Source organism: Sturnus vulgaris, chromosome Z (genome assembly GCF_052056855.1).
Source record: "Sturnus vulgaris isolate bStuVul1 chromosome Z, bStuVul1.hap1, whole genome shotgun sequence".
In the NCBI taxonomy this organism is placed as follows: domain Eukaryota; kingdom Metazoa; phylum Chordata; class Aves; order Passeriformes; family Sturnidae; genus Sturnus; species Sturnus vulgaris.
In genome coordinates, this window is record NC_142283.1 from 67,235,632 (window position 1) to 67,256,201 (window position 20,570).

General features: G+C 36.2%; 1 protein-coding gene across 1 annotated transcript in view; it reads left to right on the forward strand.

The window, feature by feature from the left end:
- Positions 1 to 20,570, forward strand: part of HCN1 (hyperpolarization activated cyclic nucleotide gated potassium channel 1) — a 192,558-nt gene that overhangs the window by 136,840 nt on the left and 35,148 nt on the right. Inside the window, exon 5 of the mRNA XM_014884290.2 lies at positions 12,511 to 12,657. Within this exon, the coding sequence (XP_014739776.2) occupies positions 12,511 to 12,657 (147 nt within the window). The remainder of the gene's footprint in view (positions 1 to 12,510; positions 12,658 to 20,570) is intronic.

Sequence of the window (20,570 nt, forward strand, 5' to 3'; positions counted from 1 at the left end):
GAGTCTTAGATGATCTAAAAAACAAATTATAGTCTTCAAGTCTCATTTATAAGTGGAAGGGCTCTGTGTCATGCTACAGTATCTAGCTGTATGCTCAAATAAAATATGCAAGGTTTCACACTGCAGGTACTAAACAATAGTTCAGAGCAGAGGTTCTCTGTCTCCTTTAAGCTCCTATCGGTCTTAAAAAATCTGAGACTGCATTTGTCTGACATTGACTCAGGTGTTTACATGTGAAATGCCTCCAGGAGGTAGGCACAGGGAGGTGGATGAATTGCAGCCAATGGCCCTGTGTAGGCTTTTCTTCCCCACGAGCAGCATCTGCATGGGATGACTCTGTGCTTCCCACCACCTTAATTCTGTGTTAGTGATTATGCATTCTTGGAAAAGCAAGGTGAAATGTGATCATCTACATCACTATTTTTATCCCTACAGGGAACAAGACAATCTTCTGTCTTTATCTTGATGGACATGTAATAGACAGGTAGAAAAGACACTGGGAGATGCCCTGCCCAGCCTGGAGGACCCATTTCCTCATCATTAAGACACTGCTGTGAAATGGGATAAAGCCTCAGTTCTGGATCTCTGATCAGATGTCAAGAAAAACAATTCATCCTTTAACTGAGCAACTTTACTTACTGAAGAATCTCTTTGTTTCTCCCTTCAGCTTTGAACAGACCTTCCCATGCATGATAAACTTACTGCAGTGCAAGTGTCTTGACATAGAAGAAAAATGTGAAAATGGGTGCATAAAAAAAGCAAGTTCTTTTTGATGAATTGGCATTTTTCACTAATTATTACAAAAAGAGCTGGGAAGCCATAATTAGGTTTTATCAGAGATAAAATTACTGGGATCAGCAGCTGTATTGTGCCAGTGTTCCTGTCTTGTGTGTGCTGTTGCTGCTAGTAGCATAGCTGTTGGCACAACACCAAGCAGATGTAACAATTACACTGTTAATAAAACTTTCTTTCTTCTTCTTTTCATTGCAACTATTAAACAATAGATACAAAGTTACATAATTTCAACCTAATTACACATTTTTCTATATTACTTTTCTAAATTGCTGCTTCTTGAAATCACTGAATTTCCTGTGGGTGCTGATGCTCACAGCTAAGCATGCCAATTTAGCAAAAGGCATTGTGGGACACCCAGAATTTAGCATCACACAATCTCTCTGTGTGGCACGATCAGTGGGTTGAGGTGAAGCCTATGCCTGAGGAAACCAGGTCTGGTAAGAAGACTAAACTCAAAAAACTCCATCAGAATGGAGTTGAACTCCAATTCCATCTCCAAAAAACTTACATTGGAATGGAAATAGGTGTCTGACAAGTGCCCAAGCATTCAGTCCAGATGTCCCTGTCATGGATCCTGGAGCTGCACAAACTGCTGCCCGTGCCCAGAACTGAACTGAAGAAGTGACCCAGAAGAGATGAGCTGATCTCTTTTGCTTCCCTAGACTGCTTGTCTGGGGAATAACTCCTTTTGCCTCCTGATCCTCGCCTCTAGGCACTGATTTTAATGCATATTCTTTCTTACTGGTGCAGTAAATTGAAAAAGGGGGAAGAGGAAAAAAAAGAGAAATTCAAGTTGTTTAAAAGATAAGGAAAATTGTAGAAGATGGCTGGATGGGTATGGAATTTCACTTCAAAACTGGAAACTCTAAGGAGGCCATTACAGCATATCTGATATTTTTAAATAAGTTGTCATCTTTACAGTATCCTTCTCATTAAGAAAGAAAGTCATCTTGCCTTAAACTTGATACAGTTTCACCAAAAGTAGCATGGAGAGATGTTTTTCTTCTTGTGCCTTGGGGCTCCAATTGTTGTTTCATTAAATCAGAGTCCTGTCATTGCCTCTGTTCAGAGGAATTGATCCTGGTTTTCATGCTGCTTCACTCCCTTTTTTAAAGCAGTATAATGCAAAGTTGTGAAAGATAAAGAGCTGTCTAAGAAAACAAATCATATTCAGAAATCTCCCTATAACTTAATTAATTTCTCAATTACACTAATTGAAAGGAACAATAATAAGAGATTGTGTATTTTGTAGCAATTGAAAGGAAATGCTTAATTACTGCTTGTAAGTAAAATGACAGTTTAAAGCATTCTTGTAAGCAACAGTACTCTTTGGGGGGTAATTAGTGAAAAATAGATGGTAAACAGATGATAGCTTTTAGGCTAAACAAATCACTTCAGTTCCATCTCATGATAAAGGAACTATAAAAATTAACTTTCCATTAACATACCATTCAGTAGGAATACTTAAATTTTGTTTTGATCTGTGTTTGATTATAAACTGTTCTTTCTTTATGTGCAAATATCTGTATGATAAAAAAAAAAGTATCAGTAAAGAAAACAGGTTGTAGAAATATCTCTTGAGCCCTAATAAATTCAGCTTTCAGTGACTGTGGGAGAGACACCTGAGCTTATTATTTTGGCACTACAGAAACAAGATAACCAAATCTTTGACTGGCATGTGCACGGCTTGGTGTCTTCTCTGAGTGCAGCCAGATCTCTGGTAATTTAAGAACCATGTGGGCTTATTCATTTTGGAATTATCATCACAGGTAATCATCCTGTGAGTTAAAGTTAGTGCAGACTTCAGATCTGACCAAATATTTGGTTAGAGAGTGTCCTTTGGTGCCTTGGTGGTCAGATAAAAAATTCAGCTGGCTCATGAAATAGCCACTGTATGCCAGAGGACCACACATAAACAAGAGGTGTTTCTGAAATGGATATAGCTTGTTTTTCCAGGGTGGCTGGGGAAACATGCAAGAGAAGGACAGGAATTGGAGTCTTCTCTCCATTTGAAGCATAGAGATACTTCAACGTGCAAAACCTTACTTTCCTTTTCTAGTAATACCAGTCAAAGAAAGGATGAAAAGGAATATAAAAGGATGAGCTATACAAACACCAGACTTGCTGTGTAAGGGGAACAGCAGTGTTTCCTGAATCCTGGTTGAATTTCCATTGGAGAGCAAGAGACCCTATGGCTAAGTGCCTGAAAACAGGCTGAAACCCTCTAGCATGTATGAATCAGTAGCCTAAAGAGATTATTTCTAATATTAGGAATATTAAATTAATATTAATTTAATAGTATTAATATTAAATATTAATTTAATTAATATTAATTTAATATATTAATTTAATATTATTAATATTAGAATGAACAAGTCCACTCCTGTACAGGTGAAAAAACTGTTCTGTGTAAGAGAATGAGCACTTGAAATAGGAAATGCATATTGGCAGCTACTGAAGATCATGATTTAAAATGGCAGGTGAAATTGAACAGACATTGAGTTTAAACACTTTAAGGGACATTTATCCAGAATTTCTTGTAGCTTGGGAAGGTGTTCTTGGCCTTTCTCTCCTCTCTGTCCCCCAGTAATCTGAAAACCATTCAGATTCTGACCCAGGGGCAGTAGGTCCTTGTGTTTACATAACGTGAGGTCCTTGCAGTAATAAGGAATCCTCGTTAATGAGGATTCCCTTATGGTAGAAGAGAGGTATCAGTGATTATGTTCTCCACTTCATTGTGGCTGCTGGGATCTGAGCTCCAGGCTGGAGTCACCAGCACAGCTAAGAGAGAGCAGCAGACCCAGTGTGTTACTGTGTGGGTCTGTACCTGCAAGTCAAGGCACACAAACAGTTGGTTTGGACTGTGGGGCTGGCAATGACTGCAGAGAACACATAACAACTTTGGAGACCTTATATCATCCAGATGACAGGCTCGTTAAATAGCATGGTTTGCAGTATCAGACAGAGAGGAAACATCTAACAATATCCTGCAGTAGCTACAGGCCCTCTCCAGATTCCCACAATTAAACAGTGGCAGGGCTGGAAATATGGGTTGCCCATCTTTTTTGAGCAGGAATATTGGTTTTACCTCATTTACACCACTGCTATGTGTCAGGAGTAATGCTTGTCATTGATGATATGTTAAGGAGTTAAAGAAGAAAAAAAACCAGGTTCTCAGAATGTGACAAGAAAAATTGAAAATTTGTTAAATAGCCAATAAATATAAGGTATACAATTCTCATTCCTTTCCCATTAATCTGCAACTTAATGTCTTTTATTATTATTCTAGCACAGAACCCACTTATGATGTTAGATTGGAAGTTCCTGCAAGTAGAGAAAAGTATAGCCTGGTGTCTGTGATTGTCTAATACTATTCAAATTCTTTCTGGGAGAGCCTCAGGGATTTTTTTTAATAGACATTATTTTTACATATACAGATTAGATTATTCATTTAGGAAACTGAAGAAAAATCATGTGATACTCAGCCACCCAACTGTGCACTCAGCTAGGGAGTTAGCACTATTGAATACTGAGTTGAGATAATCTTAAAAGATTGTAAACAATCTAGTATTTTAAATTTTTCAAATGATTGAGTGAAAAACCAAATTAATTCATTATTTTATATGAGAGAGAGAAAGATACCATACAAAGAGGGATATGTGCCACACATTCTTTTGGGGGAGGAATAATGTAATTTATATGTACCATTTTAACAGCATTGCATAATAGAATAGAGTTTAATTGAAAAAGCTTATAGAGTGTTTTAGCAAAGTAGCAGCTCTGAAAGTGCATAACGTTTGATTTCAAAATAATATTTTTAAATGGAAATTATTTCATTCTGAGATCTTTGTATATTTTGCAAATCGTATTCCTTTATTCTTAAAAAGTATCTTTTGCTGAAAGATTGTTTTTAGAAAGTTATATTACTTCTTTCTCATATGGAGAAAAATTATTCTCCTTTATAATTTTTCAGTAGTCATTCATTGCACTTGCATTTATCCTTCTGTGCAGAAACAAATTTCAACAAATGAAATATAGATATGATGCTTAAAAATTAATTGCCTGTGAATTTTTAGTCAGATGAAACTTCAGTTTGTTTTTTTTTTAAATGTCTTCCTCAATGTAATTTGAGTGAAAAGTCAACACTCAGCTGAATTCCAAATGTAAGTGTAGTAGACATTACTGTCAATTATAAACCAGAATATTATTTTAATATGTTTAATGTTTAACTGGAAATTGAAGTTTCCTGAATATTTAATAGTTTGTGTAATTCTCTGATTGTTTGCTTTCCAAGTCTACCATGCATTTGAATAATTTTGAGAAAGAAGCAGAAAACCTCTCATGCCTTTAATATGGCAAAGCTTCTCCCCTTCTGCAACTTGAAAATGTGTGATCATCATTCAGTTCTGTCCCTGTCCATACAGCTCATGCTATCTCTGGAGCTAAACATTAGTGCTGCTTGAGAGGGAGGCAGATAATTTTAATCACAAGCACACTTTCCACAAAGCAAAGTTTTCCATGAAAACCATTAATTTTTAAACACTCTTAAGAAAGTTATTTTTCCATTAAAAAAACCCCACACCAACAACAAAACCAAACAAACAAAACCAGCAAACAAAACAAAATAAAATAAAACAAAAAAAACCCCAACAACAACAAAAAACCACAAACAAATGGCAACAAAACCCCAACATATTTTACCTTACAAAATTTTGCTTTTTGCTTTGGGTAGCTTCCATGTTACACTGTATTTGGCTATACAGCTGTTGCAAATGCCATCCCTCTTGTTCTGTATCATGGGATCCCTGTTGAACCTTCCCTCTTTTCCTCAAAATTTTTCCTCCTTGAACAAACCCACCTCCTGCAGAGAAATGAGGGGCCTAAAACTCTATGAATATGCAAATTGTTAAATTGAGTGTTTATGTGCTTTGAAACAATTCCCTGGGCCTCTTCCCCATCCTCCCCTCAGTCCTGAACTATTTCAGAAATACTTTCTCCCTTTTCTTCACTGGAAAATAAATAAAAATCTGTAATCAGAAAATAAAACCTTGAGCTCAGCAGTGAAGGACAAGAGACAAGTCAAAGCTCCTCAGCTCCTTCAGTTTGTTTCAAGGCCTTATAGCACAATAGCACAGAGAAAAAGGACTTTGATATCAACAGTTTCTGACGTGTAAAGCCAGTGAGCTGTCATAAAAATACTGGAAATTTTTTATATATATATATTTTAAACTGTGTTTATAGAAACAATTTACCACTAAAAAACTATTAGAATACTCCAAAAGTGTTTGGGCTGTCCATTTTATTCAATGCCTGTTTGAAAAACCTGTTAAGATAATCTGGTTTTTTAAAGGCTCGGTAACTGTCAGTCATCTGAATCCTCGGTTTGATCAGTACTAAAAACTTAAAAAGGTGGAAACTTTCTAATTTATTTTTTTAAATAAGAATCCAGTTCTTTATACATAAGACCATTCTGTACTTTGGTGCATTTTGTCAGCTGTTATTCACTGATGTGTTGGCATACCAATTACCTTTCCCATACTTCAACCTGGGGCCAGCCTCATTTGTTGCCCTTCAGTACAGAGCACCCATGTGCTTTTTTTCTATTATAAATCTCAAATACATGGCAAAAGGGGTTGGAACAAGACAATCTTTAAGACCCCTTCTAACCTAAACCATTCTGTGAGTCTATAAAAATCCTCATCTGGCATTTGGTAACTCAAGATTCATCAGTGCCTCCCTGTAACATTCACTTTCTTCCATTAAGGCTGAAATTGTAAAAGAACAATTGTAAGGCTGTATAATGGAACATGAAAGTTCAGTTGGATCTGTTGGACCATTTACATGTATGACTATAGAAAAATTTATATAAATAAATGAATTTTGGAATGAGGTTAATAACCCCTCGGTATATTAGAGACAGTCAGGATAACTGGTTTCAATTAGAGACTTAGGGAAAGCTAAGCTAAAGTATCCAATTTTTGTGGTAAGTCACAGTTTTTAAGATGTTTAGCAAAGAAGGAAAACAGTCTTAATTTCATAATTCTAAAAGATTCTGTTCAAAATCTAGTTTTGGTGATAGTCAAGTTTGCTGCCTTTAGATCTGCTTGATTTTTTGAACATAGTAGTTGATGAAAATTTACAAATATGAAAATCGTTTATGTATTAGGATGTACAGGATGTTCCTGGCATCTCTTCTGTGTAGATATTTGCCATGTAGATCATAAGACGTCACCTACACAAAACTGATTTGCTTTAGGTTAAATAATCCCAGGTTAATCCCAGGGGAATTTTCCAACCTAATTGATTTGTGATTGTGTGGTAGAAAAGTATCTAAAGGCATGATATTGCCATTAGGCTTGTGCTAAACAATGGTTTTGTAGGTATAAAGGTTGGTTGGATGGTGAAAAGCTTCAGATGCTAATATTACAGAAAGATCAAAAGAGAATGAACTGGATTTTAAGAGATGAAGTAATTGAAGTAATAGTAATAGTCAATGAAGTAGTAGTATGTAAGATGAAATTCAGAAACTTCAAAATCCAAGGACTCAGGTACTAGTACAAGCTGCTGTTACAAATTGGGAACTGAAGAGAGTGTAAATGGCAAGGAGAAAATGAGGAATGTGAGTGCTGAAGCTGCTCATAAAATGGCTGCAAACATTTTCAATGTGTCTTGGTTTTCCAATAGATGGGAAAGAAATCAGTATGAACTACTTCCTCTAAAATACTATGTAATACTTCCTCTAAAATACTGTGTATTACTAGAAAAATGTAAATTATTCTAGTAATTGCAGGTGGATAAAAATGAACTCAAACTAGAACAGGTGAAAGAGAAGAATGCCAGAAGAGCTCTGAACAAAAATGCTTTGGTCTGAACAAAAAGCAGAATCAACTACCTGCATGAAGCTGGGAAGAGACATAATTAATTCACTATAAACACTCCAGAGAGATATACCAAGAGACAGGATCTTTTGAAACTGCTAGATAATTTTTTACTAACATTAGTTGATTTAAACTACATCGGAATATCTTTAGACCAAAATTTAAAATAAGGTTCAGAACTATATATAGTACTGCTGAACTTCTTGAAACAGTTGGTTGTTACTTAGAAAGGCTTCATCTTGATCAAATTCCCCCTCTTCCTACTCCTCAGTGAGTTAAATCTTCTGCATTTTTTAATGCTGCCTAGATTCTTCTTTCGTACCTGGTACACAAGTATTTTCAAACCATTTGAAGAGTACTAATGGATTTGTTACATCTAAATTATGGGACAGAACTTCCTTGATTCAGTAGAAGGATTTCACAAATGATCTTTGCTTTCTTTTACATTTGCAATCAGTATATAGGATTTTTTTTTTCCACATTTCATTGAACTTTTTATTTCTAAAGATATGGCTTTGACTGGCTATAAATCTCAGTAAAATGCTATTTGTAGTTGCTTAGTTTTTTGGGGAAACTTTCTTAGAAATGAGGCTCTATTGCTGAGGACAAAATTATTACATGAAATGCAAAAGGCCTATTGTTCAAGCTGGACTTTCAACTGATGGCACAGGGACCTCGGTGCTTTGAAAAACTAGCCAATTATGGAAGTTGTTGAGTGTTGACATTTTGGACAAATCTGGCTTTAGCACTTGTGCTTGAAAAGTATTCAGTTAGTTTAGGTGGGACCAGTTCCAGGTACATGAAGGTAATCAGCTGCATGATTTTAACTGACACGATTCATATCTTTCAAATTTTTATATCATTTATTGTATCATGGACAGAACAGCAGAGCAGTAAAGATTATTAGGACTCCAAGAAAATTTTCAGCTAAAAAGGTCAACTAGTTAGTTACAAAACTTTATGAAGAAAGGAACTGGTAGGCTCAACATATATACTAAAATATCTTGTGAAGGATCAACGCTGGGGTTTCTGTTTTACTGATTTCATTAGGATTTTTTCTGTATTGTGACATAACATTATATTAATGTCAAAATATTTTCCCTGCCTCAGTTGCAAATTGTTATGCACAATACGTTCTTCTTCTCCTTTGCCTTTTTCCATACCTATTTTTTTTTAAGGATAACTGTACTTTACTAACCAATTCCATTCCGGATCCCGTATAACTAATGTCATACTCTTCACCTTTTGCTGGAGGACCTCATTAGTAGGATTTTGCTACATACAAAGAGCCTATGAATAAGATTATGTCTGAAACAACAAGATTCAATTATTACTGGGTGTTTTGCATTAAAATACGTGGAATGTTACTTTGAAACTTTGAAAGCCACTTAGCTGTTACATATATCAGCAATTCTGTAGCGTGTACAGGCATTTTCATTTCATTGATGAATATAAAACAGATATAAATTACTGAAAATATGGCAGTGCAATATATAAATCACACTGATATATGTATTCATTTTAGGACAAACAAGTCAATTAAGTCAATTAATTAAAAAAACAAAGTTGCTGAGTGGTCAGCAACACAGTATTTACTTGATTCAATGGTACTGAAAAGACCAGGCATAAATATTTGTAGCAGTTATGGAACATTCCTTTAGATATGAACATGTGCAGTCCCTTAATAAATAGTATTTCCTGGAAAATCAAGTGCTGCCTGCAGGAGCAAGGATGGAAAGGCAATTAGAAATTGCAAAGCAGGGGGGCTAGCAAAGTCTTTTGTGTTTGAATGTAGTCTGGTGCTTCTCATATGACATACAAAAAGCCAGAAATAAAAGAAAAAAAAAGAAAGTCAGTCTTGAGGGGACTTACCGTGTTTCTGAAAGGTTTTTTTACACAAATGAAATAAATACCAGAGGTGTTTTTATGAATATGGGATTAAGACATCTATTTTCGGAATAAACGAAAACAAGAAAACAAAACAAAAGTAGCAAAAATCCCACCCCAAAACAAAGCACCAAGCAAACCAAAATTTTAAGTCTGGAGGGGAAAAGAGAGAGAACACAGTGTAATGAGAAGACTTATTAGAAAGAAATTATTTTTCTCACATATAAAAATGCAAGTTTAAATGTTGGTAGCTCAGGATTGGTTACAGCCATTTCGAATATGATTAAAGATAATTTTTAAACAAAATTTAAATTTATTGACAATTTTATCCACCTGAGATCTACAATTATACTTAGAAAAATCAAGAAGCTACTGAATTATAATATTTTTAAGGGATTCGAAACACTAATGAAAAAATTTAAATATTTTTTACCTTTTATCTTTTCCAGAAAATATTTCAATGCTCTTTAGCTATTTGTATTTTTTTAATGCATAAAAAGAGCCCCAGGAATAAAACCCAGTATAATTACATAAAAGTGAAAAATACCTTTATTTTTAAACATTATTGATATCTGTAGTACCCACAAAAAAAAATACTCTTCTAAATTAATTTAGACAAATTCCTGATTTTTTACATAAATTTAACAACACCATATTGATCTTGCTCTCTTTGTATCTTCATTTCAGCACTTTTTTTTTGCGACTGGCATGTGACACACTGCAGTGGCAACTAACGTGGAATACCCACATTATTCTGAGGAATTGAAAAAGTAATTATTTCTTGTGCTGAGTTAAAGAAAGATATAGTTACTGAACAAGAGGGCAGCATAAAAGTTTTGAGGTAATGCTACATATGAACAGAAGGTCAGGAAGGGAGTAATAGAATGGTGAATGATACAGAAAATAAGCCAAAATCACACACTGAGAAATATTAAGAAAATATTGATTAAAGAGCCAGTGATAGTATACTACCAGTATACTCACAGACTCAGATATTTAGATATAGAAAAACCTTGATATTATATTAGATGGTTATAAACTTCTAGGAATTGTGGAAGTCTTTAACTTCTTCATAGATTTTTAAAGAAAAGGGTGCTAATATTCAGCTGTGCCTATTATTCCATATATTACTAATTTGAGTAATTTGAGACACACCAGTGATAAGTAGTACATTTCTCCTAGTTTTATTTTTTTCTTTTTCCCTAAAATTCTCATGTGTAAGCATAAATCTTGTTAAAGAAAACAGCTTACTGTTGCAGGAGAAAGCCCCCATTCAAGTAAAAGCACTAATGAAAGGCAGAAGTGGAAACTGCTGCCCAAGCAATTTCCTTGTAGCTCAAATTTTCTCTATTTCAAGGTCATTCTGGTACAAAAGTCCTTTCCAGCTTGCTTGTAATATACATCAGAATGAATGTATTTCTTTTATTCGACAGGATTATTCATTATTACTGTTATTTAAGCACATTTGTGTGTGAATAAAATTGTGTAGAGAGAGCAGCCTCTGTCCTAGGGGCCATGGTGATGTCTGGTTCTAACCCAAAACATAGGGGAAAATTTCTTTATATCAGAACAGAAAACAATGGCAAGCATGCAAATTTAAATCACACATCTAAAGGATGTGGGTGAGGAATTGTTACTGCAGAGGGGCAGAATGACTGTGCAGGGGTTAAATCACTCAAACACATTCATCCTACATTGTTAAATAGCCCCGTGAAAAATTACTTTCCTCGTATTGTTGGAACGTATGTTGTACACATGGCCTCATCGAGTCTTTTGCCACTTTGCAAAGCAAAAGTTAATTTCAATTCCAGAAGACAGAGCAGTCTTCAGCTATGTAAGTTAAAGGATATGTGCTGCAGTTCACATAGAAGGCATGTACATTATACATTTAATTAACTGTTCTACAGTGATGCCAGTCCTAATTAGGACTTCATTGGCTTTGCCATTGAAAGCATTTTCAGTTCCCTAATTAAGCATGAAATAACTAACAAAAAATAAATTAAGACTGTTTACATGCATGAATCAAGTTTCCGCCAAGTTTTAATTCACCTTTTAGCCTGAGATGAGATTTATCCTTCTCTGCCTCAGTGCCTTATCCTTTTCAGATGAGACAAGGATGGGGTCTGTGAGGGGCAAAAAATCTTATTGTGGTGGATTTGTCCATTTGCACTTTAGATAAATTGTCCATTTTTTGGGTCTTAGATTATCGTGTAGTTTAGTACAGTACAACTATGAGTATGTTGACAAACAAACAAACAAAAATAAAAAATAAAAAAAACCCCAAACTCACAGAATATAGGATAGAAGGCTACTAAAAGCAAAGAAACCAAACATACAAGGTAAATGAAGTGAGCTCCTCTTAGTCTCCTGGATCCTGGTATCTTTTTCTTCCGTCATTTTATATTTCCTGATCCCACACCTATTTTTCTAGTTTACTTTTCTCTTTTCATCCCTCTTGAGGAGTGTTTTCTGCTTCATTTTCTACACAGGTTTTAACCCCCTAAGCATACACAACATTAATATGTTGCTTAGTAATACAGTTTCTAAAATTTCACACCTTCATCTCTCCCCAAATGCAGTGCTACAGACTGTGTACAGCTTTCCTGTCTACTGCATGAGATAAAAATCGTGTTGGTGTATTTTTAAAGCTCCTGTACAGCTGGGAATTTAGAGATGTATGAAAAGTATGAGGATTTGACTTCTAAAACTTATATATTCGTGTGGATATTAACATTGCTCCTAAAGGTAGTTTCTGTAATTTATAGAGATGTTGTCATGCGAGTAATATTACATTAATTAATATTTGTGTGAGGGTTTTCTGACATGTGAAAAAATGTTATCTTTATAAAATGTGTAAAGCTTAAGTGGACACATGAATGAATTTGTATTTTGTAGGTGCTTTTAGATAGCAAAAATTTGAGGCTATTTTCCTTATTTTTTATCCTGACAGTACAAACAAGTGGAACAGTACATGTCATTCCACAAATTACCTGCAGAAATGCGCCAGAAGATACATGATTACTATGAGCATCGCTACCAAGGCAAGATCTTTGATGAAGAAAATATTTTGAATGAGCTCAATGATCCTCTCAGAGAGGTAAGATTAAAGTATTTGAACAGCTCTTCATGCTGTGAAAAAACTTCTTGTCTTTGCTGTTTCTGTGTTGAAATGCTCTTTCCATTCTATAACATTTCATCTTCTTTACCACAGTCAATGATGTCCAGAATAATTAAATTTATATTAGGCTGGCACAAGGAAATAAGCAGATCCACAGTCTATGCAGGGCCAGTCTGTGAATCACTGCCACACAGGGATGTCAGAGGGTAAAATCCCATCAAAGAGTAAAAATATACCCTTATTGGTGACTGGAAATCCTGGTTTTCTGCCACTTTTTAAAAAAGGCAGTGTCTGGACTAAAATGATCCTGGGTGAAATTCTTTTTCTACTCTCCCTACTTGCTAACTACACATCTATCCAGGTAAAACCACCAAAAGTCACCACAAAGGGAGAGTTGCTTTCTTTCATTTTGTAAAGTAGCATCATTGCTAAAGGTGGCTGGAATATTATCTATGCAAGCCATTAAAAAAAAAATTCTTTTTTTGTTGAAACTGTAGTCTGTATTCTAGTTTTAGGAGTTATGCTGTGCTATGCTATGTGATGTGATGTGTGGAAGCAATTGGGATTTTCTTTGCTAGTGTGGGACGAGGGCTGTGTTCATCCTGTGGTAGCAGAAGTAGCTGCTAAATGGGAATATACACCAGACTGTCTTCTGTTGGGTTCTGCTCATGCCTGACCCACTCAAGGATGTTGGCTGATATCCTCTACTGAAAGGAGAGGAAAAAAACCCAGAGAAGAAGCAAGTTGAAAAACTCAGAGAGAAGAGTGCATAAACGGAAAAGATAAAAGAAACAAGAAAAGTAAGGGTGAAGCAGTCTGGTATGTGATGAAATCTGTGTAATATTCAGTGCTACCAAGTAATGACTTCTAATACCCTCTGCTTTTGGAGGAATGGAGCTGATTATGTGTCTATATGTTTGTATATAGATATGGCTATGTATATAACATCCAACAGCATGACATCTGTACTTTTGGAAAGATAGGTGAAGGCTAGTCTCTTTTTCTGCAAGTTTTGAGGCATAAAGAGAGAATAGGTCTGTGGTGAACTGTCTGTGCTACTGAATCCTGTGCTTTGCTGGAAAGGGAAAATATGTCATACAATCCACTGCCAAAATCCATCAAGTTCCATATTTAAAACAGTCGTAAAGAAACAAAGCCTTGCCAAGTCACAGTTTATCCACATCTCTGTAGTGAAAGTCCCATAGTAGCGTCCCTCCTACAGACTCTCAAGTGGCAATGGTGAGTGCTGCCCAAAATTGTTGGTCTTTGCTAGATACTTATAGTCAAAATCAGGCCAAACCATGATTGTTCTAACAATTTAATAGCCCATGTCTGAGTTCCAGATTCTGGACCTACTTAATTCTCTCACAAAAGATGTCGTCTGAGGCCTTCCTTTATATTTTGAACTTGTGTTTTGGAATGCAGGTAGAGGGCCCTGGCTTCTTCATTGCCTGTTTACACTGTGTAAGTTTTGAAATGTCAAGAGGAGAATGTATTGCAAAAATCTGCCATGTGGGACAGGAAAAGTAGGGGAATTATTCCTAGACTACAGTGGCAGTCAAAACATGAATCTTGGCCAGTATGGAACTTGTGTTTTCTTAAGAAAACAGAAGCATGTACAGACACATCAGTCACTGAGATCAGAAGCAGTTTCATCTGTTTCTACTGCTAAAGAAAGCATTTCTCCAAAAGTAAAGCCTAATACCCTTCCATTGAAAAACTTTATTTTGCTAACAGCAATTTGCAGTTGTGGCACCCTAATTACTTGTATTTTTCACTTTTCCTGCCTCCCTTTTTGTTTCATTCCTTCCACCCTCCCTCCCCTAGCCCTGTCCCCTTCCCTTCCTGTTTTCTCTTACAGCTTAGAAGCAGAAAGGCAAATTTGGTCAACCATAAAAAACAAAAAGCACTTCTGGTGAGAGATCAAGCATGGAAAATTTCAAAAATTAATGAGCCACTAAAAAACATGAAAGAAGAATAGAATTTCATGGAAGGAGTGGCTTCTGATTTTGCTATGGTTATGCTGTACTTAGCAAGTCTTCTTTGTTCTCTCTATTATATAACAAAAAACTAGCTACAATCAGGTTGCGCACTGCCCTGCTGAAATCACAGCAGTGTTCCAGAGAAAGGTCAAAAAAAAAAAAGAGAAAAAATAAGAACTGGCCACTGGCAGTGCCAGAACAGGTTTCTCAATGGATCAGTCCAAATTTTCATGGCAGCTTATGCACTGTGGCCTGAAAACATAACTTAGGTATTTTGCTTAGTTAATAGTTTCAAATTCTGTTTTAGCTACACTTCAGTATGTGCAGTGTAGTAGTGCAGGTAGTGGCTTTTTGATGTAAATAATGGATAATAAATTGGAGCCTTTTAAAGGTGGAACAGAGTTGTTCATATATTGGATGGACTTTACCATCTTACATGCCAATAACTGCACAAGGCTAGAATAGCACAGATTCCCTGGCTGCATCATTGAAGAATAAATATTTACTGCATTTCTTAAGTTTTTAATTAATCCTAATTTGATTATATGTGGAATTTAGCATAAAGTAAACATTCAGTCTCTCTACGGGACATACTTAGCTTCATGAAGGTAGCTTCTGATGAAGATATTAATCTGAAACCATTATTTCCTCACTTGGAGTAAGCTGAACAAAAGAAACCGTACTAACTGCTGCGAAATTACAGCATCGTGAAATGTTGTGAAAAAAACTGCAGGATTTTCACTATTTCTTGTTCTCAGCCATTGAAATTTACTGTATGGGCTGAAATTTTCCACAGCTATGCTTTCTTTAAGAGCGATGACCTTCTTTTTCATCCACGTTTTAAAATTTCGGGGTTTTTTTTTAGCAGGAAAGTAATTATGCATGATAAAAATATGATCATTCAACCATTAAAAATAGCTAAAGTACATAGAACTAGCAGCAAAAATCCGGTGTAAAAAAAATTCTTACATGATACATGCTAGTAATAAAGCTGTATATGCTTATAGAATCATACAATATGCTGAGCTGGAAGGGACTCATCAGGGTCATTGAGACCAACCCCTGGCCCTGCACAGCACCATCCCCAAGAGTAATTTCTGGTGCCTGAGAGCATTGTCCAAACGCTTCTTGAGCTCTGTCAGGCTTGGTGCTGTGACCACTGGCCTGGGGAGCTGTTCCAGTGCCCAAACACCCTCTGGGTGAAAAGGTTTTTTCAGGTGTCCAACCTAAACCTCCCCTGACTCAGCTTCAGGCCATTCCCTTGGGTCCTGTCAGTGGTCACACAGAGTAGAGATCAGTGTCTGTCCCTCCTCTTCCTCTCACAAGGAAATTTTAGCTGCAGTGAGGTCTCCCCTCAGTCTCCTCCAGGCTGAACAGACCAAGTGTCCTCAGCCTCTCCTCACACAGCTTCCCCTCAAGGCCCTTCAGCATCCTTGTGACCCTCTCTCTAATAGTTTAATGTCTTTTTTATACTGTGACACCCAAAACTGTACACAAGACTCGAGCTGAGGTCACGCTAGTGCAGAGCAGGACAAGCCTTGATAGGAGAGGTTAAGACTTTCTTTGTAAAAGAAGATGAGCGTTCATTTTAATGAGCTTCTGAACATTATGTATGGAACATTCATAGTAGATTGGATGATTAAAATAATGAAAATCTGAGAAAAGATTTGATGCATTTGGTTGGATAATAAAAATAGAGTCATATTTGTTGTGGGGAATTAACTAAGGCTTCATTAAAAAAAAAAGGGAAAAAGGAATCCTGAACCTTTTTAAACTGTACAAGGCTCTGTCTAAGTGCTTCAAAGCTGAGTAAAACAACTAGTATCTGACCTGTATCCTTCAAGGATAATCTGGCATTAACAAAGAGATTGCATTTGATGACTGGGGCACTGAGGCAACATTTATGAGACTGAAAAGCTCTGTATTCTCCCCTGTTTAGTTAATTGCACAATTTGGGTGTATTAGTCCACTAGTAATGCAATTAATTGGATACTCTTAGCTCTATACACTCAAAGTGAATTAACCATAAATTGCAACATGTTACGTGCATACCTGCTTGTAAGGACACATGCTCTCTGACAACAGTAAAGGATAAGGATTTGGGGTTTTTTTCATTAAATTCAGAAATTTCACTTGAACTGAAAGTATATCCTCTTTTTCACAGTTCCTTATCTGATAATAGGCGTCCAGTCTTCTCAAGAACAGGATAATCAAGAGACTCCTGGCAGTTATAATTTTGGTAGAGAAGAAAGATTTGAAATTGCTTCTTAGAGGCCATGCAGGGTTGGATTCATCAAACCTATCTGTAGTTCCGTACAAGTTCTGCAACAAGTCTAAGTTGATCATCAGGCTCTCTCTGCACACACCACCCCCACACACATGCTCTCACAGTAAAGAATACCTAGCTGACTAGCTTAGAAAAAAGGCTGCATCTTTATAACAGCAGTTGATATGTGAAATAAATTCTGTCTTTAATAGCACTTGCAATTAATTGTCTTTCTCATTTCTTGAGGTAGTGATTAGAAACAATTAGCATGTTTCCATTATATAAATATCATCTCTAGTTCTTCAGCAGACAGAGATACTAAACTTCACATTTTTAAATTTGTAATTCTTACCATCTACAAGGCTTGAACATCCTTTGGCCTCAGAAGACCTTAATCCCAAAAGTGGTCTTTGTCATAACATGAAATGGAGACGCTACAGATAAGAAGTTAAAAAAAACCAAACACAACAAAACCCACATATACCTAAGGGAAATATATTCCAAAAGAACACCTGAATTCTAGAAGTTGAAATACATATACGTTGTTAGTTCCATCTTGTAACTGAGTACAAGTCAAAGTGACTCAGCTCTGACCTTTGTTTAAGCCGTCAGTCTTGCCTGCAGTGGCTGTGGGTGGATGCCCGTGGAAGAACAAGAGCAGGGAAAGTATGATGTGGCCCTTAATGACTCTCCTAGACTCACAATATTTTCTGGTCAAGGAATGCTCTGAGACTGATGTGATTTGACTACTGGGTAATCCTTAATACACATCTCTTCCAATTACTTGCTTGCATTCTTTATTCAAGGTGCTCTCTGCAACCACACTGTCCTTTGTCAAAGAGCACAGACCTGACCCCTCCTGCATAAGAAGCCACCACCTTCTTTTAGGACTGAACACGGCTCTAAATGTTTTTTTGTTTTGATGGCCACTAATTCTTGTAGCAAAAATGATGTAATACAGTCAATTTTTACTGACTCTTTGCATGCCAGTTACAGTTTTATAGAGTTATGTGATAACATCCTTAACCTGTATTTTTTATGATAAATAGACATATTCTAGTTAATTCTTTCTTGCATGGAAGCTAGATCATTCTTCTTGCGATTTTCTTTCTTTTTCCCTGGGTCTACTATAGCCTTTTAGCAGTGAAAGCACCAGATCTGCAGGAAGAATACTGGTGCTATAATATTACAAGTAATTCCTAACATCAATTAGCTTGTTAGTCACTGCCAAACATTGAGTTTACTTTTTCTTTTAAGTTGTAATGGTAAAAACTAACTCTAAGTGGTAATGAATACATTATTTAATGTATTTATTTAGGTGTGTCACTTGATATTGTTCCCCACCAGTAACTTGCAGCCAAACGATAAGCAGCTTCTTGTAGTTTCTTTTTAGCAAGCTTCTCCAGCTTTTCATGGTGCTGTTTCTGGAACTCAGCAGATCTGTGTGAAGTCCTTGACCTTTGTTGTTCCCATAGGGATAGTGAATGTAGGTACATTGTGTACCTTTTACAGCTTGATGAGTCAGGTGTAAGGTTCCGAGAAGCATCATGCACAGTACTTAGTGTTGCATCAAGAGTGGCATTTTGTGACAGTTCTTGTAAGGAAAGTACTCTCACAATAAAGTGCAGGAAAGCCTCCATTACTGGATTTATAATTTATATTGTATCTGAGTGAAAATTGGACCCAAACCAGATGGTTTGGCATTTTTAGACAAATTAGGTATTTTTGTAGAGAAATTATTTTGTGTTTTTTAAAATCAGTTTTAAAATTTATCTCCTTTTTTATGTCTTTCATTTTTTTAGTATTTATCTTTAGAAATCACAAAGCAATGTATTCTTATTTAGACCATACTATAGTCCTATGCACAAAAGACAAAGCATCTCCAGATTAATAATATAAAGCCAAAATGGGGTGTGATTAGATTACAGAATGCTTTGATCCTTTTTAAAAGTGTAGTCATTATGATTTTGGGCTATGGACTTTCAAACACTAAAACAATGTTAGAAAATATTTTTTTTTACATTAAAGCACAATAAAGTATCATAGAAATATTTGAAGATTTTGATGCCATAGCAACTTATGTCCATAGATTTATCTCATAAAAGACAGGTAACTCGTTCATTGCAATCCACCATGCTTTTTGGCATTTTAATATGCAGTGATCCTTAGTGTGAAGCTTAAAGAGAGGAACTAAAAAATGTATTCTTATTTTAGATGTAGTCACATTGGAAGTCACTTAAATATCTTCTTACCTTTAACTAGTGAATTAAAGGGGTTTTTAGCTTGTTTGTTTGCTTGTTTGTTTGTTTCTCAGAGGCATAGATAAAGTATAACTGTAGTTTATATTCTGGAGTACTGAATCATGAGTGAATTATGCAGCATGTCAGTCTTGTAGAATAAATGCTGATAGACCACAGCATGATTTATTTGACTAATGCTGAAAAAGAAAATTGGTGGTTTTCAAATATATCTGTGTAAATTATGTTTAAATTGCAGTCCAAGTATACAAGGCTGAAAGAAAAGTTCTTAGAAGTAACTATAATGAAGTTTTTAAAATTGAAAATAGTAGCAAATGGCCATTTTAATGAAGAAATGGGCAGACAATCACCAGGTGAATTGATTATTGTGTTTTAGGACGATTTTGCACTGCAGATGTGACATGGTAACAAACAGTGTACACGCTCCAGGCTGTTTCCCAGGGACCTAACTAAGACAATGTGGTTTGATTTGCTGAGCCCGGGGGAGTGTGTTTGCCCTTTGATGTGTGCACATTCACAGTGCACATGCTGCGGCCGAATTGTCAACCACTTCCATTGCTGTTCCACATGTTAGAGAAACTCTGATCACAGTCCTTTCTGTGTTTGACATGCTTTATTAGCAAATCCACCCTGAGCTGAGACATGCTTTGACAAGTCCCAGATCTAACTGCTTCCAATAATACAGATAATAATACACCAGTACTTCTCAGTAGTTATGATTTTGAATAGTGATGTTACTGCACCTACAAGATTCCTTTATTGTAATTGTTAAATAAATATTTCAGACATGACAGTTCTTTCATGAGGTTTTCAAATATACTAATGCAAATAAATGCCCAATTCTTAGTGCAGTAGTTGTCTTTTATATAAAGAAAGGGAAGTCCTTTGATAAAAGTTCCAAACTATTTAGAGGCAAACTAGATGTTGTGAGAGAGGTAAAATCCTGTTACAGAAAAGTAAGATCTTTGACATTGTCTGCCACAGCACACTCCTGGAAAAGCTGCAGCCCATGGCTTGGACAGGAGCACTCTGTGCTGGGATGAGAACTGGCTGGATGGCCAGGCCCAGAGAGTGGTGGTGAAAGGTGCTGCATCCATTGGGGATCAGCCACCAGTGGTGTCCCCCAGGGATCTGTGCTGGGGCCAGTCCTGTTCAACATTTTTATTGATAACATAGATGAGGGTATTGAGTCTTTCATTAGTAAATTTGCAGATGACACAAAGGGGGCATGTGTCAATCTATTGGAAGGTAGGAGGGCTCTGCAGAGACACCTGGAATGGTTGGATGGATGGGCAGAGTCCAGTAAGATGAAGTTTAATAAATTCAGTGCGGAGTCCTGCATTTTGGCCACAATAACCCCGTGTTACAGGCTGGGGACAGTGTGGC